The sequence below is a fragment of the Conger conger genome, chromosome 10 (assembly GCF_963514075.1).
Source record: "Conger conger chromosome 10, fConCon1.1, whole genome shotgun sequence".
In the NCBI taxonomy this organism is placed as follows: domain Eukaryota; kingdom Metazoa; phylum Chordata; class Actinopteri; order Anguilliformes; family Congridae; genus Conger; species Conger conger.
Genome location: NC_083769.1, coordinates 48,102,163 through 48,124,701, shown reverse-complemented (window position 1 = coordinate 48,124,701; position 22,539 = coordinate 48,102,163). Strand labels below are relative to the sequence as shown.

The following is a 22,539-nucleotide window of genomic DNA, read 5'->3' as shown; positions in this document are numbered from 1 at the left end:
CAATAATTCCAGAGCCCATGGTAAACGGGGGAAATAACAGTGTTCAGCTTGTATTAAAACCATTACATTACGTTACGTTACATTACATTACATTACATTATGTTACATTACGTTACATTACATTACGTTACATTACATTACGTTCATGACATTTGGCAGACGCTCCTATCCAGAGTGACGTACAGTCGATTAGACTAAGCAGGAGACAATCCTCCCCTGGAGCAATGCAGGGTTAAGGGGTCCCAGTCATTTACCTTAACCACTACGCTACAGGCCGCCCCTGACTCTCTGTCTGCATTAAAACCAGACCCACTTGTCTTGTATAAAAACCAGGCCATGATGAAAAGCACGGCAGCGTCACGGCGGTGAATTAGCGCCGCGCGTTTGTTTGTTGTGTTTGTTGTGTTTGTGATGAAACGCAGCGGGCTGACGACAAGGCCCCGGGAGCCTCCCTCCCTGGCGTGGGGTCACGGGCCGGAGACGAGGCTGGAGACGAGGCCGGAGACGAGGCCTACGCACAGCGGAGCGTGTGATGACACCGCAGCGGCGGGGGCGGCACATCGAGAGCGCTGTCATTTCAGCGCGTGACCCAGCGACACGCTCCCGCCCCGACGCACCAGCCGCCAGGGACACTGCCAGCGTGCTGAGGCTTTTTAAAGCGCCGTACCCCCGAATTAAACACATCCTACTCTCCGCACCCCATTTATACCCGCCAATTTGGTTTCCGGCTATGAGGGTTAGTCACCGCTGTCTCTGAAGCCAGTGCTGCGCGGTTGTAAACCTAATGCCTGTATTTATTGTTCAGTGTGGTTTATTCCGGACAATACCATGTGCAAGAGAAATGCAGTGCAGTGCGATGCAATGTAATTTAGCACAGACTCAATTCCCCGGTGTTAAACAAGTGAGAAAGAAACACATGAGGTTCAATTTTGTTATTCAAAAACAATCTTTTCTTACCAATGAGCACTGAGTGGGAAGGTTCATCGGGAGTACCAATCTTTTCTCAGCCCTACTGCCATACTACTCTACTATAATCCATACTCTATAGTCAGCTGACAGAATGTTCTGTAGTCAAGTAGAGATGAGTAGGAACATACTTTTTTGAGAAGGGCATTCAATGGCTTTGCCACTCAAAAAGTGTGTTGAGTGTGTATGTGTCTGTGTGTGTGTTTGTGATGTCTGTGTGTGCCTTTATGTCAGTGTGCGCAGTAAATGACAGGTATGTGTAGTGTGAGTGCTTCTGTAAGAGAGTGTGTGTGTGTGTGTGTGTGCGTGTGTGTGTGTGTGTGCATGCTTATTTCTGTGTGTGCAGTAAATTACAGGTACGCGTAGTGTGAGTGCTTCTGTAAGTGTTTGTGTGTGTGTGTGCATGCGTGTGTCTGTGTGTGCAGTAAATTACAGGTATGTGGAGTGTGTGTGCTTGAGTTGGTCGGGGATCAGGGTAAAAGATTGATTCTCCCCACTCCACTATACCATTCTTCTCTAGTAGGAAGCAGCTTTTGCTGCAGGGTTATAATTTTAGTGAACACAGAAATTCTTAATGACCTGTACTGGAGCTTTTGAGAGGAAGACATAAACTACCATGCATTTCTATTCCTCAGCTACTTCAGCTGTAAAACCTCTCTCTCTCTCTCTCTCTCTCTCTCTCTCTCTCACACACACACACTCACTCACTCACTTGCTCTCTCGCTCTCCTGTTGAAGTTTGTGTTTCTTGTTTTATACTGGGTGTACTAAAATACTTTACTACTTACTAGTATGTTATTTCTTTAATTTGTATTTTTAATTAGTATTCAAGCAATGGAATGACAATGATTCAATAAAGGGGCTTCAAAGTCTCTCTCTCTCTCTCTCTCTCTCTCTCTCTCTCTCTCTCTCTCTCTCTCTCTCTCTCTCTTTCTCTCTAACAAGAACACACCTGTGAGAAAAGGCTAACGGTAACTCTGGGTTATTTTCGTTTATCTTCTGTTAAAATGCGTGTTGAAGGTGCGTGACGGCAGAAGTCAGAAGAGTTGAACATGTTATTAATCTGACAGGAAGCGCTCGTCTTCTGGGACGCGAGGAGACAGGAAATGAGGGAAGGCTCCGCACGGTGATGTCTCCACGCCTCACCTTGACAAAATCACTATGACAACGCTGTCACGTGGAGGGTCACGGCCTTCTCGAGTTCGTTACGGCAAATCGCTAACGACCGCATTTCATTCTTTATTTAACGATAACGCCCCCCCCGAACACATGGTCCACGGTGGCCTCTCCCCGCCTCGCAGCAGCCGGCGATATTAGTCACCTTTTCTTAATCATACGTTTATATCACATTGTAATCATCTGGCAGATGCTTTTATCCACTTTTCTTTTCATATTAACGTGGTTATAGTCATATCGTACTGTCACCCCAGCCCAATGTCATGTTTTGATACTGTGAATCAGCACAGCGCTATGCAGTGTAGAGGTGTCTGTGTGTGTGTGTGTGTGTGTGTGTGTGTGTGTGTGAGAGTGACAATTTGACATTTATACTCTATTTTATCGAGCCATTATCCTCCGTAGGGAGTGTGTACTTTAAAAAGATTAATTTCGGCGAGGTCACAAAAATGAATGAGAGCTGGAGAAACACGGCAATGTGGTTTAGCGGTCGGCAAGGACAGCTGATCCATCCATCCATCCATCCATCCATCCATCCATTATCTTAACCCACTTATCCCGAACAGGGTCGCAGGGGGGCTGGAGCCTATCCCAGCATACATTGGGCGAAAGGCAGGAATACACCCTGGACGGGTCGTCAGTCCATCACAGGGCACACACACCATTCACTCACACACTCATACACTCATACACTCATACACTCATACACTCATACACTCATACCTACAGGCAATTTAGACTCTCGACTCTCCTAACCTGCATGTCTTTGGACTGTGGGGGGAAACCAGAGTACCCGGAGGAAACCCACGCAGACACGGGGAGAACATGCAAACTCCACACAGAGAGGCCCTGTCCGACGGGGATTTGAACCCAGGACCTCCTTGCTGCGAGGCGGCAGTGCTACCCACTGCACCATCCGTGCCGCCATAGAACAGCTGACTACACAAATAAAATGGGGGTAAGCTCCACATATTTACTAGTTACATGCCTTTGACTAAAAGGACTGACTAGCTCTCTGTGCTCAGTATAAGGAGTGAGGCAGGATTATGCATGCATGTGGTGTGGTGTTCCATTTTAACAAGGGTGGAAAAAAATAAAATTGTAGTGTTCTCACGCAGTGTTGTGCTTTCCAAAACGACGACTCAAAGCTTTTCTTCGTCATCATGTTGATTACACAAACCTGGCCCAACTACCAAGAGCTTTTCATTTCATTTTAGAGAGATTGAGATCCTGTTGAGAAATGGACAACACTCGTGCTGAGACGATCCGGCACTATTGAAGGGAGTCCGGCTGGGTTTCATTTCTGACCGGTGAATATTCTCAAAAGTGTAATGCACAAAAGGTAGACCTCAAAAGGGAAGATTATGGGTAACGCGCTTTGGATCCCATGAATTTCTACTTCCAACCGACACTCAGGAATGCCACTGCAATTCTGTGTGACAATGCCTGTATCCCTCTACCCTGGATTTGTCCATCAGGGAGACGCTTCCTGGTACCGCCGCACTGCAGAAAAAAAAAACCCAGAGGAGAAACAGCATTCGTTCCAGAAGCAATCAGACTTTTAAATGAACACCGCCCCAGGTCCCTTTAAAACACCACAGCAGACTGAAGGCCCACCGCATATTGCAGTTTAAATCTGTATCCTGCTCTATTGTTCTATTGAATAGAACTGAACTGAATCGAACTGAATGGAACATACAGCAATCCAGTATTTCTCTCAATGGGAAGAACAAGGTTGTGCCCTCCACTGCAGCAGACGGTGTCAGTCACTGAAGTTTGCACGACACGGGTCTCAAGAGGCGGAGTTTCAGCCACCCGACCAATCGGAGAAGGGTTTGCTGGCGGGCGATGAGCCGCTGTCATCGGTGCTGGCTGAAATACGGTCATCGCTGGGAGACTCTGGGAGCCAATCGTGTGTCTCCCTGCTGGGCCGCCGACCAGTCAGCCCTGGCACCGTCCAGATTCAATACCAGACTGTCGTCTGGTCCATGCAAAACAACAGTATCTTAACAGATATCAGACTGTGGGTCCTATCCAAGCAAAACAACAATATCTTAACAGATACCAGACCACGGGGCCCATCCACACACTGGAACAGCCTGAACAGATACCAGACCATGGGGCCCATCCACACACTGGAATAGAGCCTTAACAGATGCCAGACCATAGGGCCCATCCCTGCACTAGAACAGAGCCTAACAGATACCAGACCATGGGGTCCATCCACACACTGGAACAGAGCCTTAACAGATATCAGACCATGGAGTCCATCCACACACTGGAACAGAGCCTTAACAGACACCAGACCATGGGGCCCATCCACACACTGGAACAGAGCCTTAACAGATACCAGGCCATGGGGCCCATCCACACACTGGAACAGAGCCTTAACAGATACCAGACCATGGGGCCCATCCACACACTGGAACAGAGCCTTAACAGATACCAGACCATGGGGCCCATCCACACACTAGAACAGAGCCTTAACAGATACCAGACCATTGGGCCCATCCACACACTGGAACAGAGCCTTAACAGATACCAGACCATGGGGCCCATCCACACACTAGAACAGAGCCTTAACAGGTACCAGACCATGGGGCCCATCCATGCACTAGAACAGAGCCTTAACAGGTACCAGACTGTGGGGCCCACCCGTGCACACAGGAACAGAGCCTGAACAGGATAACACACACAAGATTCCTCCCCTTCACTGCTGTTCAGAGGGGAACCATCTGCTGGCTGATGCATGACTGTGCACCAGATAGACGGTTCACAGAAACAAATACTCCTGTCACCCGAGTCTCTTAAGAACATCATTGACACAGCCCGACACAGGTCCTGCATCAAATCTGCCGCTGAAAAGCCTTATTTTTTTTTACCCCAGGAGTTCACAATTTCATCCTTTGAGGACCCTCATCTGCGCCGGGCAGGGCTCCACACGCCACTTTCTGCTCACAATGACGACAAATCACACTCGTGGGGTGTTTGAGTACATCTCTAACAACGCCGTTTCCCGAATCAATAAAGAGTACCCGACCTCTCGAAGGAAGCAAGCCAGCCGTCGCCTCTATCATGAGGGCAGACTCTCACTATTACAGTAGTACAAGCGCTCACAATTACGGTACTATCACGGTAATATTACACATTATTAATAACGTTCATTCCAATAATCTGGCCTGGGGTAATGGCGATAATTGGGCGGAGAAGATAAGTGGCGAAAAAAAAAAAGGCAATATTTCCACATCAAAAACGAATATTTGATTTCCCTTCGCTGTTGTATTAAATTACAGTAGGAGTGTATTGTGCTGGAAGATTCTCAGAGCAGATGGTCCAGCATATGCCGTGAAACTTCGGTCCAGACTGCGTGTGAATTCCTCACCGTGCCTGCTGTGAACTCGGGAAAAAAAGGTTTTCTTCTGCGGGGGACAAATAACACGAACGCGTCTTCAACGCGAGGCGGGGAGAGGAGAGGAAACGGGAAAAGACCGGCGCGGGCCGAGGCGGGCGCCGAACTGCGTGCTAAATCGGGCGTGGGCGACGAAAGGCAGAGGTGAGAGCGCGGTAATGTTACGCCTCTGTCACACTCCCGATTCTGATTCATCAGACCGCCGGGGCGGGGAATCGGGAAAGATTCTTCACGCCGTGTTCGTTTCATCCGCCCGCCGTTCAGAAGTTTCCGCGGGCCCTGCCGAGACGGCGGCACGGACGCGCAGAGACTACCTGTCGCATTTCTGTTTCCTGCGGAGTGACGGACGGACAGAAGGCGGATCGGAACACATCGCGGCTCACGCTGACATTCAAACGCCGGGCCGCCAGGTCATCGCTGCGGAGGCCTTTGCTAATTAACATGCTTTTTTTTTCTGCTGTTGTTGTACAGAGTCAGCTCTGGGGGAATAATATTCCTCTGTCGATACTGCCCTGATGGCAGTGTTCCTGCTCCTCTCTCTACAGAGACATTGCCTTTTTTTTTTTTGTTGAGAAGAACAAACACCCCAGAAGGACAAAAACATAAAGGGAGGGAGAGCACAGGAGTGAGGGATGTCGAGAGACAGAAATGGGAAAAAAAGAGGGTGATGGGGAAAGAGAGGAAGAGTTGAAGAGAAAAAAAGACAGGGAGCTAGAGAGGGGGGGCATAGAGTAAAAGGGGGAGTGAGAGAGAGAGAGAGAGAGAGAACAAAGGCCTCCATGCAGAGAACAGCTTTTTGTACAGTAAGATTCAGATCAGAAGAGGCATAAAATGGATGTTCAGTTTGGGTCGGCTACATTAACCCTGCCAGGCAACAACTTCAAAATAAAACAAACTGAAAATGTATAATGGAGTGGATGCGCAGGGAGACTAAAGGAACCAGTCTGTTACAGTTATTCTTTCATGAAAAAATACTTATAGTGAGTCAAATCCATGTATTCAGACTATACTGAACGGGGTGATTATGGTATCCATTAATCATCAACAAAATTAATCAAATGCGTTGCCATATCGACTTATACCAGTCTACACAATCCATCTATTCCTACGTGAGCATTGAATGGGTGGAGTTCAATTTATCACAGGGACTCTATTGGGTGAGAGTCTTTCATGACATCAAGAATGCCTTGACCTACTGGCCAATAAATGTTTTTGTCTCATTGCATATCTCCTCCCATAGTTTCATGAGATTTGTACATAGAGATTTGTAGCTTTGGAGCTATTTGTAGCTTTGGTGCCGTGGATCACCGTTGCCTCAAAATAACAACATCCTGGGTTTGAATCCTGACCAGGGCCTTTATATGTGGAGTTTAGATTTTGCTATTTTTCCGCCATTAATCCCTCTACCCACCGTATCCCTCTCCCAGTCTCCCTCCTTCTCCAATACAATTTACTTGCAGGTGGTACATTTTGGGAGACGTTCAGAAGGTGGGGGGTGGGGAGGTGGTCTTTGAAAAGATATTTGCCGGATGTGTAGTGGATACGTCCCACTGTGATAATTTATGGTTATTTAAAAAATAAAGTGAAATCGAGCCACTTTACAGTCACTTAAAAAATGAAATATCATTTCTAATAAAAGATGGGAAAATTGCATGTAGCTTTGGCTTTGATAAAAAAAAGATTTACTTGAGAAAAGTGATGTTTCCACCTCACGAATTGCAGCATTGGTGGAGGGCAGGGAGGGTGTGGGTGGGCAGGGGACGGGGGGTTTGGGATTCTCACGGCGTGCTGGAGGCCATCTTACATCGCCAGTCCATCAGTGCTACATGGCAGAGCTGCTTGAAGATGAACAATGGCCTATAACTGGATGTGACTGTCATATTAAAAAAAAGCCTATCGCCTCCTGTGGAGAGAATACCATCCCATCTACAGACCGGAAATAACCAGTGGTATCTATTCTATCTTTTAACAACAGCTCAGCGTGACGGGGGGAATCAAATAAATATATAAACTAAGCCGGCATTTCACTTCGCTCTGTCGCTCAGCGTGTCACCCGCTCGCCATTTTCCAAATGTTAAAACAAAGTTTTCCGTAAATAATGAGTTTAACTCGGTCGCATGCAGCGCTTCCGCTAGCATAAGTGCTAGGAGGTTCTTCAGAGTTCTCAAATAGCTAAATTAAATCAGAGGACAGAAGCACCATTTTTTGCAGTGGCAGTCAACAGTAGGCCCCAGCTTGGAAGTGAACCAACAACCAAGTTCCAATCTGTAATTAAATTTGTGGGGAAATATATGCAAATTTGCCACTGCCTGGCAGATCTCCTGAGGGAGGAGACGCTCTGAGCCAGAGTGCATATCCATAACCAGGGAATACCATAGAGCAGTGGTAACCAACCCTGTTTCTGGAGATCTACCATCCTGTAGGTTTTCACTGCAAGCCTAACCAAGCACACCTCATTGAACAGCTAGAGCAGGGCTGCCCAACCATGTTCCTCGAGATCTAACATCCTGTGGGTTTTCATTGCAAGCCTAACCAAGCGCACCTCATTGAACAGCTAGAGCAGGGCTGCCCAACCATGTTCCTCGAGATCTAACATCCTGTGGGTTTTCACTGCAAGCCTAACCAAGCGCACCTCATTGAACAGCTAGAGCACGGCTGTCCAACCCTGTTGCTGGAGATCTACTGTCCTGTAGGTTTTCACTCCAACCCTAACAAAGCACACCCCATTTGACAGATAGAGCAGGGCTGCCCAACCCTGTTCCTGAAGATCTACCATCCTGTAGGTTTTTACTCCAACCCAAACAAAGCACACCTCATTCAACAGCTAGCTATCTGCATTGAGCTACTAATTAGTACAGTCAGGTGTGCCAAATTAGGGTTGAAATGAAAACCTTGGTGAGTTGGTGACGACTGTTCTAGAGGAAAGTAGTTCCAAGTGCTAGAGTGACCACAAATATAAACATGAACAAGTAAAAAGCTAAACAAGCCAAAAAAAGCAACTATAAAACAGTCTTAGCAAACACAACGCTAGTACTAATAAAACAAGCACAGTATACATTGTTGTGAGAACTAGTCACAGCTAACATAGCCAATTAGAAATGACAGGGAGGTAGGGAGGGGTGGGGAGAGGCGTAACCTGAAGAGGCATGATATACGTAGATAGAGAGATAGACAGACAGACAGACAGACAGACAGATAGATAGATAGATAGATAGATAGATAGATAGAGATCAAATGAGGCTAAGAATGGGAGAGGACAGAAACACATTTGTGACTGTTAGGATGCATATTGCGTTAGGCTTGAGGGGGCTTGGGGATCGGGGAATGGGGGTTCAGCCTTATTGAAAGGAGAGATAATGGAAAACTATAAACCGCTTAATTAAGTTTGCGGTAATTGAAAAGAATACCAATTTTTGTGGAACGAAGGGCGTAATTAATCCCCAAACAGTCCGAACTCATTAACTCCATTTTGTGTTCATAAATACGAGCCCAGCGGTCTTCAAAACGTTTCAACCGAAGACCCCCTCAGGCAAGGGAAAGGGCAGGAAGACACCCTGAGGCAACAGGAGGAGCTGGGTGCCGTCGCAAGTTCAGTCAAGACCTCCAGAAAAGGGCTTCTGATGCTGACCTTGGGTGGAAAGGGCATGAGAACACAAAGGACTCAGAATCTCACATTTCATTACATTACATTACATTAATGGCATTTGGCAGACGCTCTTATCCAGAGCAACGCACAGTTGATTAGACTGAGCAGGAGACAATCCTCCCCTGGAGCAATGCAGGGTTAAGGGCCTTGCTCAAGGGCCCAAAGGCTGTGCGGATCTTATAATGGCTACACCGGGATTAGAACCACCGACCTTGCGTGTCCCAGTCATTTACCTTAAGCACTACGCTACAGGCCACCACTACGCTACAGCAATTTCATTACTCATGCTGTACCTATGAGTATTCTGCTCATCTGTAATGCAAAATGCCCAATGTTATTGCACAAATAAAAAATCAAAAGTTATTTAAAAAAAGAAAAAAGAAAAAAGAAAAAAATATATTATTCCTTGTTTAACTTGCAGCACAGTGATTTACCAGTGATTAAGAGTGAACAAATCCCTTCATGTACTGTGATATGATTATGCCAAAGGCACCGCCACTATGGCCCACAAGGGCCAAAGGATTGCCTTGATTTTCATTACAAATGAGGCTCTCTGCGAAACATAATTGATCTAATCATCCGCTCAATTGAACTAATTTAGCATTGTTTCAAGGTCATTTGCCACGGACGGCTTTAAAAATGCCTTTGACTGACAGCACCAGGGCTGGCTGCATGCTAGGACCCTGGGGGGGGACTCCGCGAATTCATATAATTAATCAAGTGATTAGACCAACTGTGTAATTGAAATTCCAGAACCACAGAGAGAGGAGAGATCTCCAACAGGAATGTGTTGCGCCATCCACAACATAGCATAATTGTTCCAACTTTATTAATATTAGACACATTGTAAAATGTGTGTGTTATTCTGCGTATATTATATATATACGTGGACACACTCACTCAGTTCACACCTTATCCGTGGAACTTTCTGTCTCAAGAACAGCCCAAATTCTTCACGGCATGGAGTCAAATAAGGTTCTGGAAGCGTTCCTGAGGGATTTAGACTCGATAACATCACCGATGCGGCAGTTTGTTTGGGCGCACATTAACGTGGCAAACCTCCCATTCCACCGCATCCCAAAGGTGCTCTAATGGATTGAGTTCCGGGGGATGTCAAGGTCTCTCCGGTGCATGGAACCAGCTTGAGATCACCAGAGACTTCGTGCTTCGTGACATTATCCTGCAGGAAGTATCCATTTTAAACAGGGTAGACTGTGACCATAAAGGGGTGTGCATGGTCAACAATGCTCAGGCATGCTGTGGCATTCACACAGTGCTCGGCCGGTATCAAGGGGCCTAATGTCTGCCAGGAGATCAATCCCTCGGCCATTACACCAGCAGCAGCAGACTGCTCCAGTGGCACAAGGCAGGATGGATCAATGGATTCATGCAGTTTAAGCCCAATTCCGACCCGACTATCTGCATGCTTTGTCAGAGCATCTGACGTTTCTCCACCCTGCTATGAAGTCCAGCTATGTCAGCTTGACCAGCTTGAGAAAGAATATAGCTGGGTATGAGCAAGACATGCGTAGCTTGTTTCAAGACAAACCATGGTCAAACCATGTAAATCTGGGAGCTTGTCTAAACTGGTCAACCAAGTAAACCATCTTGAGCTGGGAGTTTGTCTGAACTGGTCAACCAGCTAAACCATGTCGAGCTGGGAGCTGGTCTGAACTGGTCAACCAGCTAAACCATGTCGAGCTGGGAGCTGGTCTGAACTGGTCAACCAGCTAAACCATGTCGAGCTGGTCTGAACTGGTCAACCAGCTAAACCATGTCGAACTGGTAGCTGGTCTGAACTGGTCAACCAGCTACCACTTGTCACGTACCTTAACCACGACGCCACAGGCCGCCTTCTGCTGCCATAGCCCACCCGCTTCAAGGTTGAACGCATTGCGTGTTCGGAGACGCCCTTCCGCACACCGCTGTCGTAAACAGCTGTTATCTGTGCACCCGTGGCCCTTCCGTTCGCCTGAACGAGCCTGCCCGTTCTCCTCCGACCTCATTAACAGCTCTCTCATTAGCGAGGTGTTTTTGCCCACAGAACTGCTGCGGACTGGATGTTTTTTTTGTTTATTTCATCACGCTCTGCAAATTGCAGGGAGTGTTGTGTGTGCAAATCCCAGGAGGGCAGCAGTTTCTGAGACGCCCGAACCACCAACTGCCGCCAACACGCCAACAATCACACCATGGTATGCTTTTTTTAAATATCTTTTTTAAGAAAGCAGACAGCCCTGCCCTCCTTCTGTATTTGTGCTTTATTCAAACCAGGCGAAAGCTGCTTTCACAGGAATCAAATGCTGCATTCAACGCCGCTTAACATTGCCTTACATTACATTACTGGCATTTGGCAGATGCTCTTATCCAGAGCGACGTACAGTTGATTAGACCAAGCAGGAGACAATCCTCCCCGGGAGCAATGCAGGGTTAAGGGCCTTGCTCAAGGGCCCAACGGCTGTGCGGATCTTATTGTGGCTACACCGGGGATCGAACCACCGACCTTGCGGGTCCCAGGCATTTACCTTAACCGCTACGCTACAGACAGAAGGGGGCGCTACTCAGAAAGAGGCCGCCCTTCAGACCACGCCACACGTGAATAAACCCCCGGTACACAAGCCTACATCAGTGAAAAGAGCACCACTGCCCTCCTGCTAGGAGAAGTGCCAAAACGCCAGCGCGCACGTGGATCCGGGGAGAAAATACTGCATTTTTACTTGGGTTTTGCCAGCATCCTTCCAGGTCCTTCATAAACCAGGGGAGCAAAGAATTATCTGAGCTGCTGGGCAGAGGAAATTTACCTTCTGCCCGAACTTGAGGGGGGAGAAAAAAAAAAAAGCAGAAAGTGCCTAAGGTTTGAAATGGAGAGAGGAATTATGAGTGGCAGGGTACGCTTTCTGAGGGAATGCCAGGGCAAGAACCCGCTGAAGTTAGAATTCCTGCTCCTAATTCGTTATGAGACTCTGGAAAAGTTGCCTCCTTGGATGGATTCCCATTAACTAACTCTCTCAACCCCCTCCTCCCTCACACTCCCTCTCATATATACACACACACACACACACACACTGTAATTTACACGGGGAACTGAGCACATTAATGGGTTATGCATAATTCTGTTCCAGCAAAGATATTATTCAACCACAGTGCAATAAGTCTCCCATCTCCTGCTTTAACGGAGGGCAGGTGAAAGATGTCCAGACATAGCCAGCTCCCAAATCTTATCCAGTGCTATTACCCCCCATCCCTGCCGCCCTACTGCTCTACCCCCCTGCCTCTCTCCCCCTACCCACACGTACCCCCCCCCCCCCCCCCCCAAATCCCTATTCTAGGGGTTTTATCTATGGTGTTAAAAATATAACTTCATAAACACATTATTCATTTAAGATTTTTTATTTTATTTTTTTCAGAAGAGAAAATGACTAGGCGGTGTGGTATGTTTGTCAGTTAAAAAAATATCTATATAATTAAAATAGATATTTTATCACTGTGTGAACAATTAAAGCCCGTCTTGCCCACACAAGCCTGCAGGGACAGGTCCTCAGAGCTGAACGTAAGAGCGCTCACTGATAATTCTGCCATATTTCGAGGTCGGAAAACACGGTCTCTCAGATTAGACGGTAAGCCGAGGTCCTGACTCACTGTGGTCATTAAAGATCCCACGACACCCTTTTGCAAAAAAAAAGGCTCTTTCAACCTGCCACCCAATCATCGCCTTACTTAATAGGCTAAAAACGGTTCCTCTCCCTCTCCACCTCAGTTGGTGTGTGGCGGGAGTCCAAACTTTGTTTCTAAATCCGTAGCAGTTACAAATTTATCAAATAATGGACTCGAAATGAACTTAAAGGCACAATAGGCAAGATTTTTGTGTTAAAACATTGTTACAAGACCACTGTAAATCCCTTCCTATCATTGAAAAAGGCTCACTGACCCTGGCTGGTATTCGTTTATAGTCCTTAAATTCGGGTTTCAAAATATGCAGTTGACGGGCCGGCACTCTGTACCAAAACATCTATAGCTGTACAATGATTCAAGCGCATTGAATTGAAAATTGGTTCAAATTGCCACAGCCAATGGCATTTCAATGTCAGCGCGTTCACAGAGAAGGGATAGGTTAAACAGTGTTGTGGTTTGAGCGTGTTTGTTGCTGCAATTCCTCTCTTGACCGTTAGAAGTCCGAAATGACCTACTGTATGTTTAAAAAAAATGCTTTATATATAAATCTACATATTGAAATTGCTTTACATTTTAAACAAAATGATGGATGGTTTTGATTGTTAAAACAGTGAAATAGCAAAATGGCTGCCATCCCATCACCCAGGTGGGAGCTCTACATTGGTGGTGGTTGAGGCGAGTTTCCCCCTCATCACTGGAAAGTGTTTTGAGTGTGAGAAAAGCGCTATATATATATATATATATATATATATATATATATATATGTAAATTCAACTAACTATCAGAAGCTTTTCCTGTGGAAGCACGGGAAATCCACACGGACAGAACAACACCAGCTCAGGCGGTAAGAGCAGTCGGATGGGGTAACTGGTTCGATCCCGCCCTGGGTGTGTCGAAGCAAGACGCCTAGCCCCCAAATGCTCCTGATGAGCTGGTTGGTACCTCACATGCCAGCCAATCGGCGTTGGTGTGTGAGTGTGCGTATGAATGGGTGAATGAGACGCATCAATTGTACAGCGCTTTGGATAAAGGCGCTATATAAATGCCAACCATTTTACCATTTACCATTTACAGAAGCCAACACGTGCTGAAAGCCTTCAGCAGCTGGGCCACATCAGCAGACTTCCCTCTGCTCCGACAGACGGCAGCATCAGCAGGCCCTTAAAAACAACGTGTGACCTAAATCTGGAGATGTTTACAGGTTCCTGGAGTCCTGCGCGAGGATGTGTGGACAGTAAACATCGGGAGGCGTCCCGCTCCTGTTCGGAGTTTAGTCTAACGGGGCCTTATCGCAATCTGTCAGCGCTCAGCGCCGCTGAAACACAGAGCCTCTCCGATACGTCCCGACAGCGGCCCTGGGGAAATATCACCATGCCGCGCGGAAACGGAGATGAGAGACAAGGGCAGCGGTTACTGGGACTTGTGGAGTTATTTAAAGGAACAATATGTAAGATTTTTGTGTTAAAACAAAAAAAAAGAAACCTTGTAAAAAATGGTTACAAGACCATTGTAAATCCCTTCCTATCACTGGCTCACTGAAATGTTGACTCACCCTCTGTTTGTGTTTATAGTCCTTAAATTCGGGTTTAAAAATATGCAGTTGACGGGCCGGCACTCTGTACCAAAACATCGTATAGCTGTACAATAATTCAAGCTCAGTGGTTGAAAATTGGTTCTATAAACATTATATGCAGCAGGGCAATATTCTCCAAGAACTACATGCTATAAAGCCTATATTAAACTGTTATAAGTGTGGCATTACACTGAATTATAAGGGCATGTCATGACAGGGCATTACATCTTGTCATGACATAATGTATGCTATGAATACTTTGAAGCAGATATTGTCTGTGTATTTATTAATATACAAATTGTACCCTATCTATTCCAATTATTGCTGTTAGCTGGGGAACTGAGCACATTCATGGGTTATGCATAATTCTGTTCCAGCAACGATATTATTCAACCACAGTGCAATAAGTCTCCCATCTCCTGCTTTAATGGAGGGCAGGTGAAAGATGTCCAGACATAGCCAGCTCCCAAATCTTATCCAGTGCTAATACCCCCCCCATCCCTGCCTCCCTACTGCTCTACCCCCTCACACCATCAACGACCCCATCCCTCAGCGGCCCGCATGGATCAGGCGATCCTGAGAAGGACACACCTTCTTAAAGCCATATCATCTCGCCCATGACGATGGCGAGTCCCTCATTCAGAGTGGCGAGCCAATTATGCCGCTCAACAAGAGCCAGCCAAACTCGGCTTTGGCAGGACCGAGAATCGGCTCCCCTGGAAGAATATTCTTTTTTTTTTTTTTTGATATATTTTAGGCCTTTTTCAGCTTTATTGGACAGTATATAGTATAGAGAGACAGGAAGAATGGGAGCGAGAGAGAGGGGAAGACATGCGACAAATGTCAGGCGGTCGGATTCAAACCGCCGACGTCGCGGCTCGCAATGAGCATGCGGTCAGTGCTCTACAGGCTGCGCCACCGAGACACCCAGAAGATAATTTTTTAAACTGCTTCGTAAGTCACTGCATACATTACGGCAGTGACATTATGCTTGCCATGGTTTCTAAAATGCTTTCTTGGCTGGTTATGACAGGTTATGCCATGCGCATTTTAGTTTTATGTAGGTTTATAGCATATAGTTCAAATATGGTAAATGGTCTAGCATTTTATACTGTGATTTCAGCCAAAGCGCTTTACAATTGATGCCTCTTGTACGGTACCGATCAGCTCGTCGGGATAAATTTTTGGTTAGGTGTCTTGCTCAAAATATTAGTGTGTGTGTGTGTGTGTGTGTGTGTGTGTGTGTGTGTGTGTGTGTGTGTGTGTGTAATGCATAAAACAAGTTCCCAAAGTCTCATCCTTAATCACTAAATGATCAGTTATAATGACCAATGGAGAGCAGAATGGCCCTCTGCAACGAGGTGGTCCGTGGTGGGGAAGAGGCAAAGAGAGAGAGAGAGAGGGGGAGAGAGAGAGAGAGAGAGGGAGAGAGAGAGGGAGAGGGAGAGAGAGGGAGGGAGGGGGAGAGAGAGAGAGGGAGGGGGAGAGAGAGGGAGAGGGAGAGAGATGGAGAGGGATGGAGAGAGTGAGGGAGAGTTAGCCAGGGAGAGACAGAGGAAGAGAAAGATAGAGTTAGACAGAGGGAGAGGGAGGGAGGGAGAGAGAGAAAGGGAATGTTAGACAGAGGAATAGAGACAGAGAGAGGGGGAGAGAGGGTGAGAGACAGAGGAAGACAGACAGAGAGAGGGGGGGGAGAGAGAGGGTGAGAGACAGAGAGACAGAGAGAGAAAGGGAGAGAGAGGATGAGAGGGAGAGAGACAGAGACAGAGACAGCCGTCTCGCGGTGGTAAAAATAGCACACTATCGCACAGCTCCAGCACCACTAATGATCACCTTTCCATTCTTCTTCTGCGTGACACTCTCGCAAATAAAAACATCGCAGTAACGGGCTGAGCCAACTCCTGAGGGCTGAAGGGAACATCTTGACCCCTCCTCCCTCCTCTGAGCTCCGCAGGGAACGGTCGCTGAGGGAGATACTTCATTTTTTATTCCCTTTCCGCCATTCCCGTACCAGAATCTCACTCCAGCCTCAGCCGGGGAACGCCACACCGCATCGCAGCCGCATGCCGGGAAGCATACAGCGAAATCATTTGGGCAATTCCACGGTGACCGACATTACACATGCAGTGCGTCTGCACGGTGACGTCCAATAGAGAGCTACGTAAGAGCGCGACAGGGTTATTTACCTCCGGATGGTTATAGAAGCTCATAGCAGTCTCTATTCTGTAGCTGCGTAGAACTTTATCATACTACTATCTGGCAGTTGTAACATCTGCTACCATTATTCATTCATTATTTCATTAATGGCATTTGGCAGACGTACAGTTGATGAGACTAAGCAGGAGACAGTCCTCCCCTGGAGCAATGCAGGGTTACTACTTACTTACTTACTTACTTACTTACTTACTTACTTACTTACTTACCTACCTACCTACCTACCTACCTACCTACCTACCTGTATTTCTACACAGGGTAAGTAGACTGAGCACACATGCAGCAACACTTTTGACGTTTGCAGCAACGCTCTGTTAATGCCCCCCCTCCCCTCCCCTCCCCCCCCCCCCTCCCCGAGCAGCCTAACGTGCTACTAACCATGAAACTGCCCGTTTGAAGAATGAGAGCCACTCACCCATCACCTCCAGAAAGACGCTCCCCGACGCCAGGACCACCTTCTCCCGGGTCGCCCGGTCGTAGATGCCCACGTGGCACTCGTAGGGCCCGTTGTCGGCGATTCGCACTTCCGGGAGCCTGGGATACCGACAGACAGGAAGTGTGACTGAGAGCATATACACTCACCGAGCACTTCATTAGGAACATTTTCACTTTATTACACCTACTTACTCATGCCGTTATCTAATCAGCCAATTGTGTGGCAGCAGTGCAATGCATACGATCTTGTAGATACGGGTCAGGAGCTTCAGTTAATGTTCACATCAACCATCAGAATGGGGAAAAAATGTGATCTAAGTGACTTAGAGTGTGGAATAATTGTTGTTGGCAGACAGGGTGGTTTGAGTATTTCAGTAACTGCTGATCTCCTGGGATTTTCATGCACACAAGTATCTAGAGTTAGCAAAGAAGGGTGTAAAAAAAACAAAAAAAGAAGGCAGGGAGCAGCAGTTCTGCAGACAGAAACGCCGTGTTAATGAGAGACGTCAGAGGAGAATGGCCAGACTGGTCAAAGCTGACAGGAAGGTGACCGTAACGCGAATAACCACACATTACAACAGTGGTATGCAGAAGAGCATCTCAGAACACACAACACATCATAACTCCAAGGGATAGGCTACAGCAGCAGAAGTCTAATAAATAACTAATAAAGTGCTTGGTGAGTGTAATTCACCGCAGGAAAAACTGCAATCATACTGTACACAGAAGTGCCTGAGTGACAATGGTAGATGGGCTTAATAGCCTGTTTTCCTCATTAGGTACTCCTATGATCTTATAACGTGTATCAGCAGAGAGGGCAGATAAATTCAGCGAAGTCTCAAAATGAAAAAAATAAAAAAAAACATTTTTAAAAATCCATTGGAGCTCTTACAGGCTAATTGCTGCATTGAGTGGCCCTTCAGAAAGGTAGATAAACACAAGCCCGCCAGTGGAAAGCTTATAGTTCAATCTCTGTTTAGCGAGAGGCAAATGCGCTTATTAAGTCAGACAGCTGCTGTTTATTTGCTTAGCTGATGCCTTATGATGATTGAGTTGTGCGACCTGTAGTTTTATGCATTGTCATGTTTATGAAAAGAAGATGTTTACAAGGGAAGAATCAGGAGCGTCCGGGTACGGCAGTCTCCTACACCCGTGACGGCGAGGTCAAAATCTCTGGTTCAGCAAACACTGCCACGCACCTACAGGCCAGTTTATAGTCTGGCGACTGAGCATAACTGTGACCGATTACATTTTAATGGATTTATACTTGGGGAGTGTGGATACTTTTTTTTTTGCCAACGTCGAGGGCCGCAGTCTACGTCGGACGCAAATAGAACGGTTCATGAATGTTCCGTGCGTTCAGTCATGCGACACACTCTGTTCCCGGCCTATAAGCAGGCCCTTTACGCCAACAGCACACTTAAGAGGAGTTTATATTATTTACTGTGCATACCGTAAGTGCATACCGCAACACAAAGGTTCAGCCGTGACCCAATGTCGAGCCATTAGGCTCACACAACCGATAGTAGCGGTTAACACAGAACCTGTGTACAAGCGGTGCACACATAAACCGACGACATAAAAGTTAAGCACCAGAGCAGATGCAGGGAAGGGGGGGTGGGGGGGTGGTGGGGGTGGTTGCTCGGATTGGTTGTGCTTCCAGTGGCAAATTGGTTGTAGGATATAGTGTTCGAGAAAGCATAGGCGGGGAGCATAAAGGGCATGACGAATGCACTGTACGTTTGCATTTAGATGTACATTTAGCAGACAGACTCATCCGGGGTGATGTACGAGCGCACACACACGGGCGTAGACAATGAGCGACACGGGAGCTACATCATCAGGGTCGTGATCGATAGCAGCAGTCAATACATAATCTCCCCAACATACAGATAGATAGACGCCACGGCTAAGTGCAAGAGCGATAGAGAGATCGTAGTATTACTTCTCAGCAAAGAGGATAAGGGGGTATAAGGGACGCGGTTTTCATTTTTGCATAGCGGAAATGTTTATAGCTGAGAAATAGGTGAGACTTTACCGTGAGACTTTTCCGTGACAGTAACTCGGCTGTCCTGGCGCATTAGAGAGCTCATTTCACCACCGAGGGCCCAGGGTGCAGTTATTTAACTGATGCTTTTATCCAAAGCAACTTCCTGTTGATTAGACTAAGCAGGGGCCAACCCCTGCCCCTCGAGCAATGTGGGGTTAAGGGCCTTGCTCAAGGGGCCCAACGGCAGTGGCTAAACTCAGGCTTGAACCACCAACCTCCCAGGCCCCAGTCAGGCAAACTAGCCACGAGGCTTCAGGCTGCCACCACCGAGTAGAGTACAGGAGAGGGACTGAGAGGGGGGCCCTGTTAGGGAGGGGATGGCGGAGTGATTGGTGGATGTGATGCACAGTGGCCCCAACAGGAGGGTTTTGGTGATAGATGGCCGGTAAGAGGGAGCAGTTACCCTTGCCGTTCCACAGACGGGGGCGAGAGACTGGAATTTTATTTTGGGGCACCACCGACAGCCAGTGAGGGGAGGAGGACAGGGGTGATGTGTGTGTGTGTGCGTGTGTGTGTGTGTGTGTGTGTGTGTGTGTGTGTTTTGGGCTGGTTGTAGAGTAGTGGTGTGTGTGTGTGTGTGTGTGTGTGTGTGTATTTGGGCTGGTTGTAGAGTAGAGTAGAGGTGTGTGTGTGTATTTGGGCTGGTTGTAGAGTAGAGGTGTGTGTGTGTTTGGGCTGGTTGTTGAGTAGAGTAGTGGTGTGTATGTGTATTTAGGCTGATCGTAGAGTAGTGGCGTGTGTGTGTGCGTGTGTGTGTGTGTGGTTGTAGAGTAGTGGTGTGTGTGTATTTGGGCTGGTTGTAGAGTAGAGGTGTGTGTGTGTTTGGGCTGGTTGTTGAGTAGAGTAGTGGTGTGTGTGTGTGTGTGTGTGTGTGTGTGTGTGTGTGTGTTTGTGTGTGTATTTGGGCTGGGTGTAGAGTAGAGGTGTGTGTGCATTTGGGCTGGTTGTAGAGTAGTGGTGTGTGTGTATTTGGGCTGGTGTAGAGTAGTGGTGTGTGTGTATTTGGGCTGGTTGTAGAGTAGTGGTGTGTGTGTATTTGGGCTGGTGTAGAGTAGTGGTGTGTGTGTATTTGGGCTGGTTGTAGAGTAGAGGTGTGTGTGTGTTTGGGCTGGTTGTTGAGCAGAGTAGTGGTGTGTGTGTGTGTGTGTGTGTGTGTTTGTGTGTGTATTTGGGCTGGTTGTAGAGTAGTGGTGTGTGTGCATTTGGGCTGGTTGTAGAGTAGTGGTGTGTGTGCATTTGGGCTGGTTGTAGAGTAGTGGTGTGTGTGCATTTGGGCTGGTTGTAGAGTAGTGGTGTGTGTGCATTTGGGCTGGTTGTAGAGTAGTGGTGTGTGTGCATTTGGGCTGGTTGTAGAGTAGAGGTGTGTGTGTGTTTGGGCTGGTTGTAGAGTAGAGGTGTGTGTGTGTTTGGGCTGGTTGTAGAGTAGTGGTGTGTGTGTATTTGGGCGGGTTGTAGAGTAGTGGTGTGTGTGTGTTTGGGCTGGTTGTAGAGTAGTGGTGTGTGTGTATTTGGGCTGGTTGTAGAGTAGTGGTGTGTGTGCATTTGGGCTGGTTGTAGAGTAGTGGTGTGTGTGTATTTGGGCTGGTTGTAGAAGCAGTCAGAGCTAGAGGGCCCCTGCCGGGAGACCAGGAGAGAGAGCTGCAGTCGGGCAGGCAGGGCAGCAGAAGGACCCAGAATAATGAGCTGGGTAGCAAATACAGGGAGGATAGATGGATTCTGCAGATGTTGTAAATAACATTTACATTTACATTTTAGGCCTTTAGCTCGCGCTCTTATCGAGAGTGACTTACAATTAGCACACAAAGAAAAGGCCCAGATTCCAAGCACCGTTTAATGAGTGCGTAATGGCCGGGCCATAACACACGGGAGACAGCCTGCATCCGAGCGGCTAAGGTACAGGCCTGGGACCCGGAAGCACCGGGGTGGCCACAGTAAGATCCGCGCAGCCGCTGGGCCCTTGAGCAAGGCCCTTAACACTGCTCCAGGGGGGGGATTGTCCCCTGTTAGGTCCAACTAACTGAAAGTCGCTGTGGATGAAGGAGAAGATGTGACAGGGGGGGAAAATGAGGAAGAGAAGAAACCCGGGAGCTACTCTAGAGTCCAGAACTACTCGAGGATTTCTGGCGGCGTGCGATGCAGATATCGCTCCGTTGCCAGGAGTGACGGACAGCTCCCGGGGCGCGGAGGATGCAGCCGGGGGGGCGGGGGGCAGCTCAGGGTTTTACGCGGAGCCGTAATGCATTTCAAATGAGAACATTTGTCTTTGTTTTCCAGCCGCGGCGTCGTGTGGCGCTCAGAACCGACTCCGCGGTAAAAAGTTGCATCTTAAGAAGGGGAGGGAGGTCTTTTTTTTAAATATTTCTTTTATACAGGAGAGGCACGGAGCTCTACAGCTCCCATCCTTATGCATCGGAATCTCACTGGTCATGTGCAAAAATATCCATCTTATCTGGCTGTGAAATCACCCGTGTGGCCTTATCACCATGTTTGTGCAGTCTGACTACCCATATCTGCGCCGAATAAATATATACAGACGCTACCAAGGTTGAAAGCGAGGTGCTGAATCAAATCGTTTGATTTGAGTTGCAAATGCCCACTCCCATTATGCGTCCGTGTACAGTAACTACAATGTCATTTACTCCAGAAGAATTTAGTTTTTGTATTCAGTGCTGAGAATTTCTTTTTATTGAATGTGACCATGGTGTGGAGAGTTGGAAAATATACGCTTTATAGTACTGGGAAATTAATTGGTTGTGTCAAATTTGATGTTTTTCATCTGTATTAATCACATTTCTATTTTCGAATAAAGCAATTACCAGGGGGGGGAAAGTTCACAATGTCTGCTTTTATTTCATGCTTTTTTTTTGGTGTTTTTTTTTAAACAGGAAATGAACAATATTAAAATAATGAGTGAAGCCCAGTGAGTCATTTATCCATCCATTTATTTCACTCTACTTTACCAGATTAGCCTCATCGGGTTTTAAAATCTCTCCTGCAAGAGAAACCAGGCCAGGAAAAGCCAGGTTTGTCATGATACCTTTTCAGAATACCAGGATTGTCATGATCCCGTTTCAGAAAAGCCAGGATTGTCATGATCCCGTTTCAGAAAAGCCAGGATTGTCATGATCCCGTTTCAGAAAAGCCAGGTTTGTCATGATCCCATTTCAGAAAAGCCAAGATTGTCATGATCCCATTTCAGAAAAGCCAGGATTGTCATGATACCATTTCGGAAAAGCCAGGTTTGTCATGATGCCATTTCAGAAAAACCAGGATTGTCATGATCCCGTTTCGGAAAAGCCAGGATTGTCATGATCCCATTTCAGAAAAGCCAAGATTGTCATGATACCATTTCAGAAAAGCCAGGTTTGTCATGATACCTTTTCAGAAAAGCCAAGTTTGTCATGA

General features: G+C 47.1%; 1 protein-coding gene across 2 annotated transcripts in view; it reads right to left on the bottom strand.

The window, feature by feature from the left end:
* The window catches only part of LOC133139312 (immunoglobulin superfamily member 21-like), a 251,621-nt gene that overhangs the window by 68,731 nt on the left and 160,351 nt on the right, over positions 1 to 22,539 (bottom strand). For both annotated transcript variants that reach the window (XM_061258762.1, XM_061258763.1), the window contains exon 4: positions 17,065 to 17,183. In XM_061258762.1, the coding sequence (XP_061114746.1) occupies positions 17,065 to 17,183 (119 nt within the window). The remainder of the gene's footprint in view (positions 1 to 17,064; positions 17,184 to 22,539) is intronic.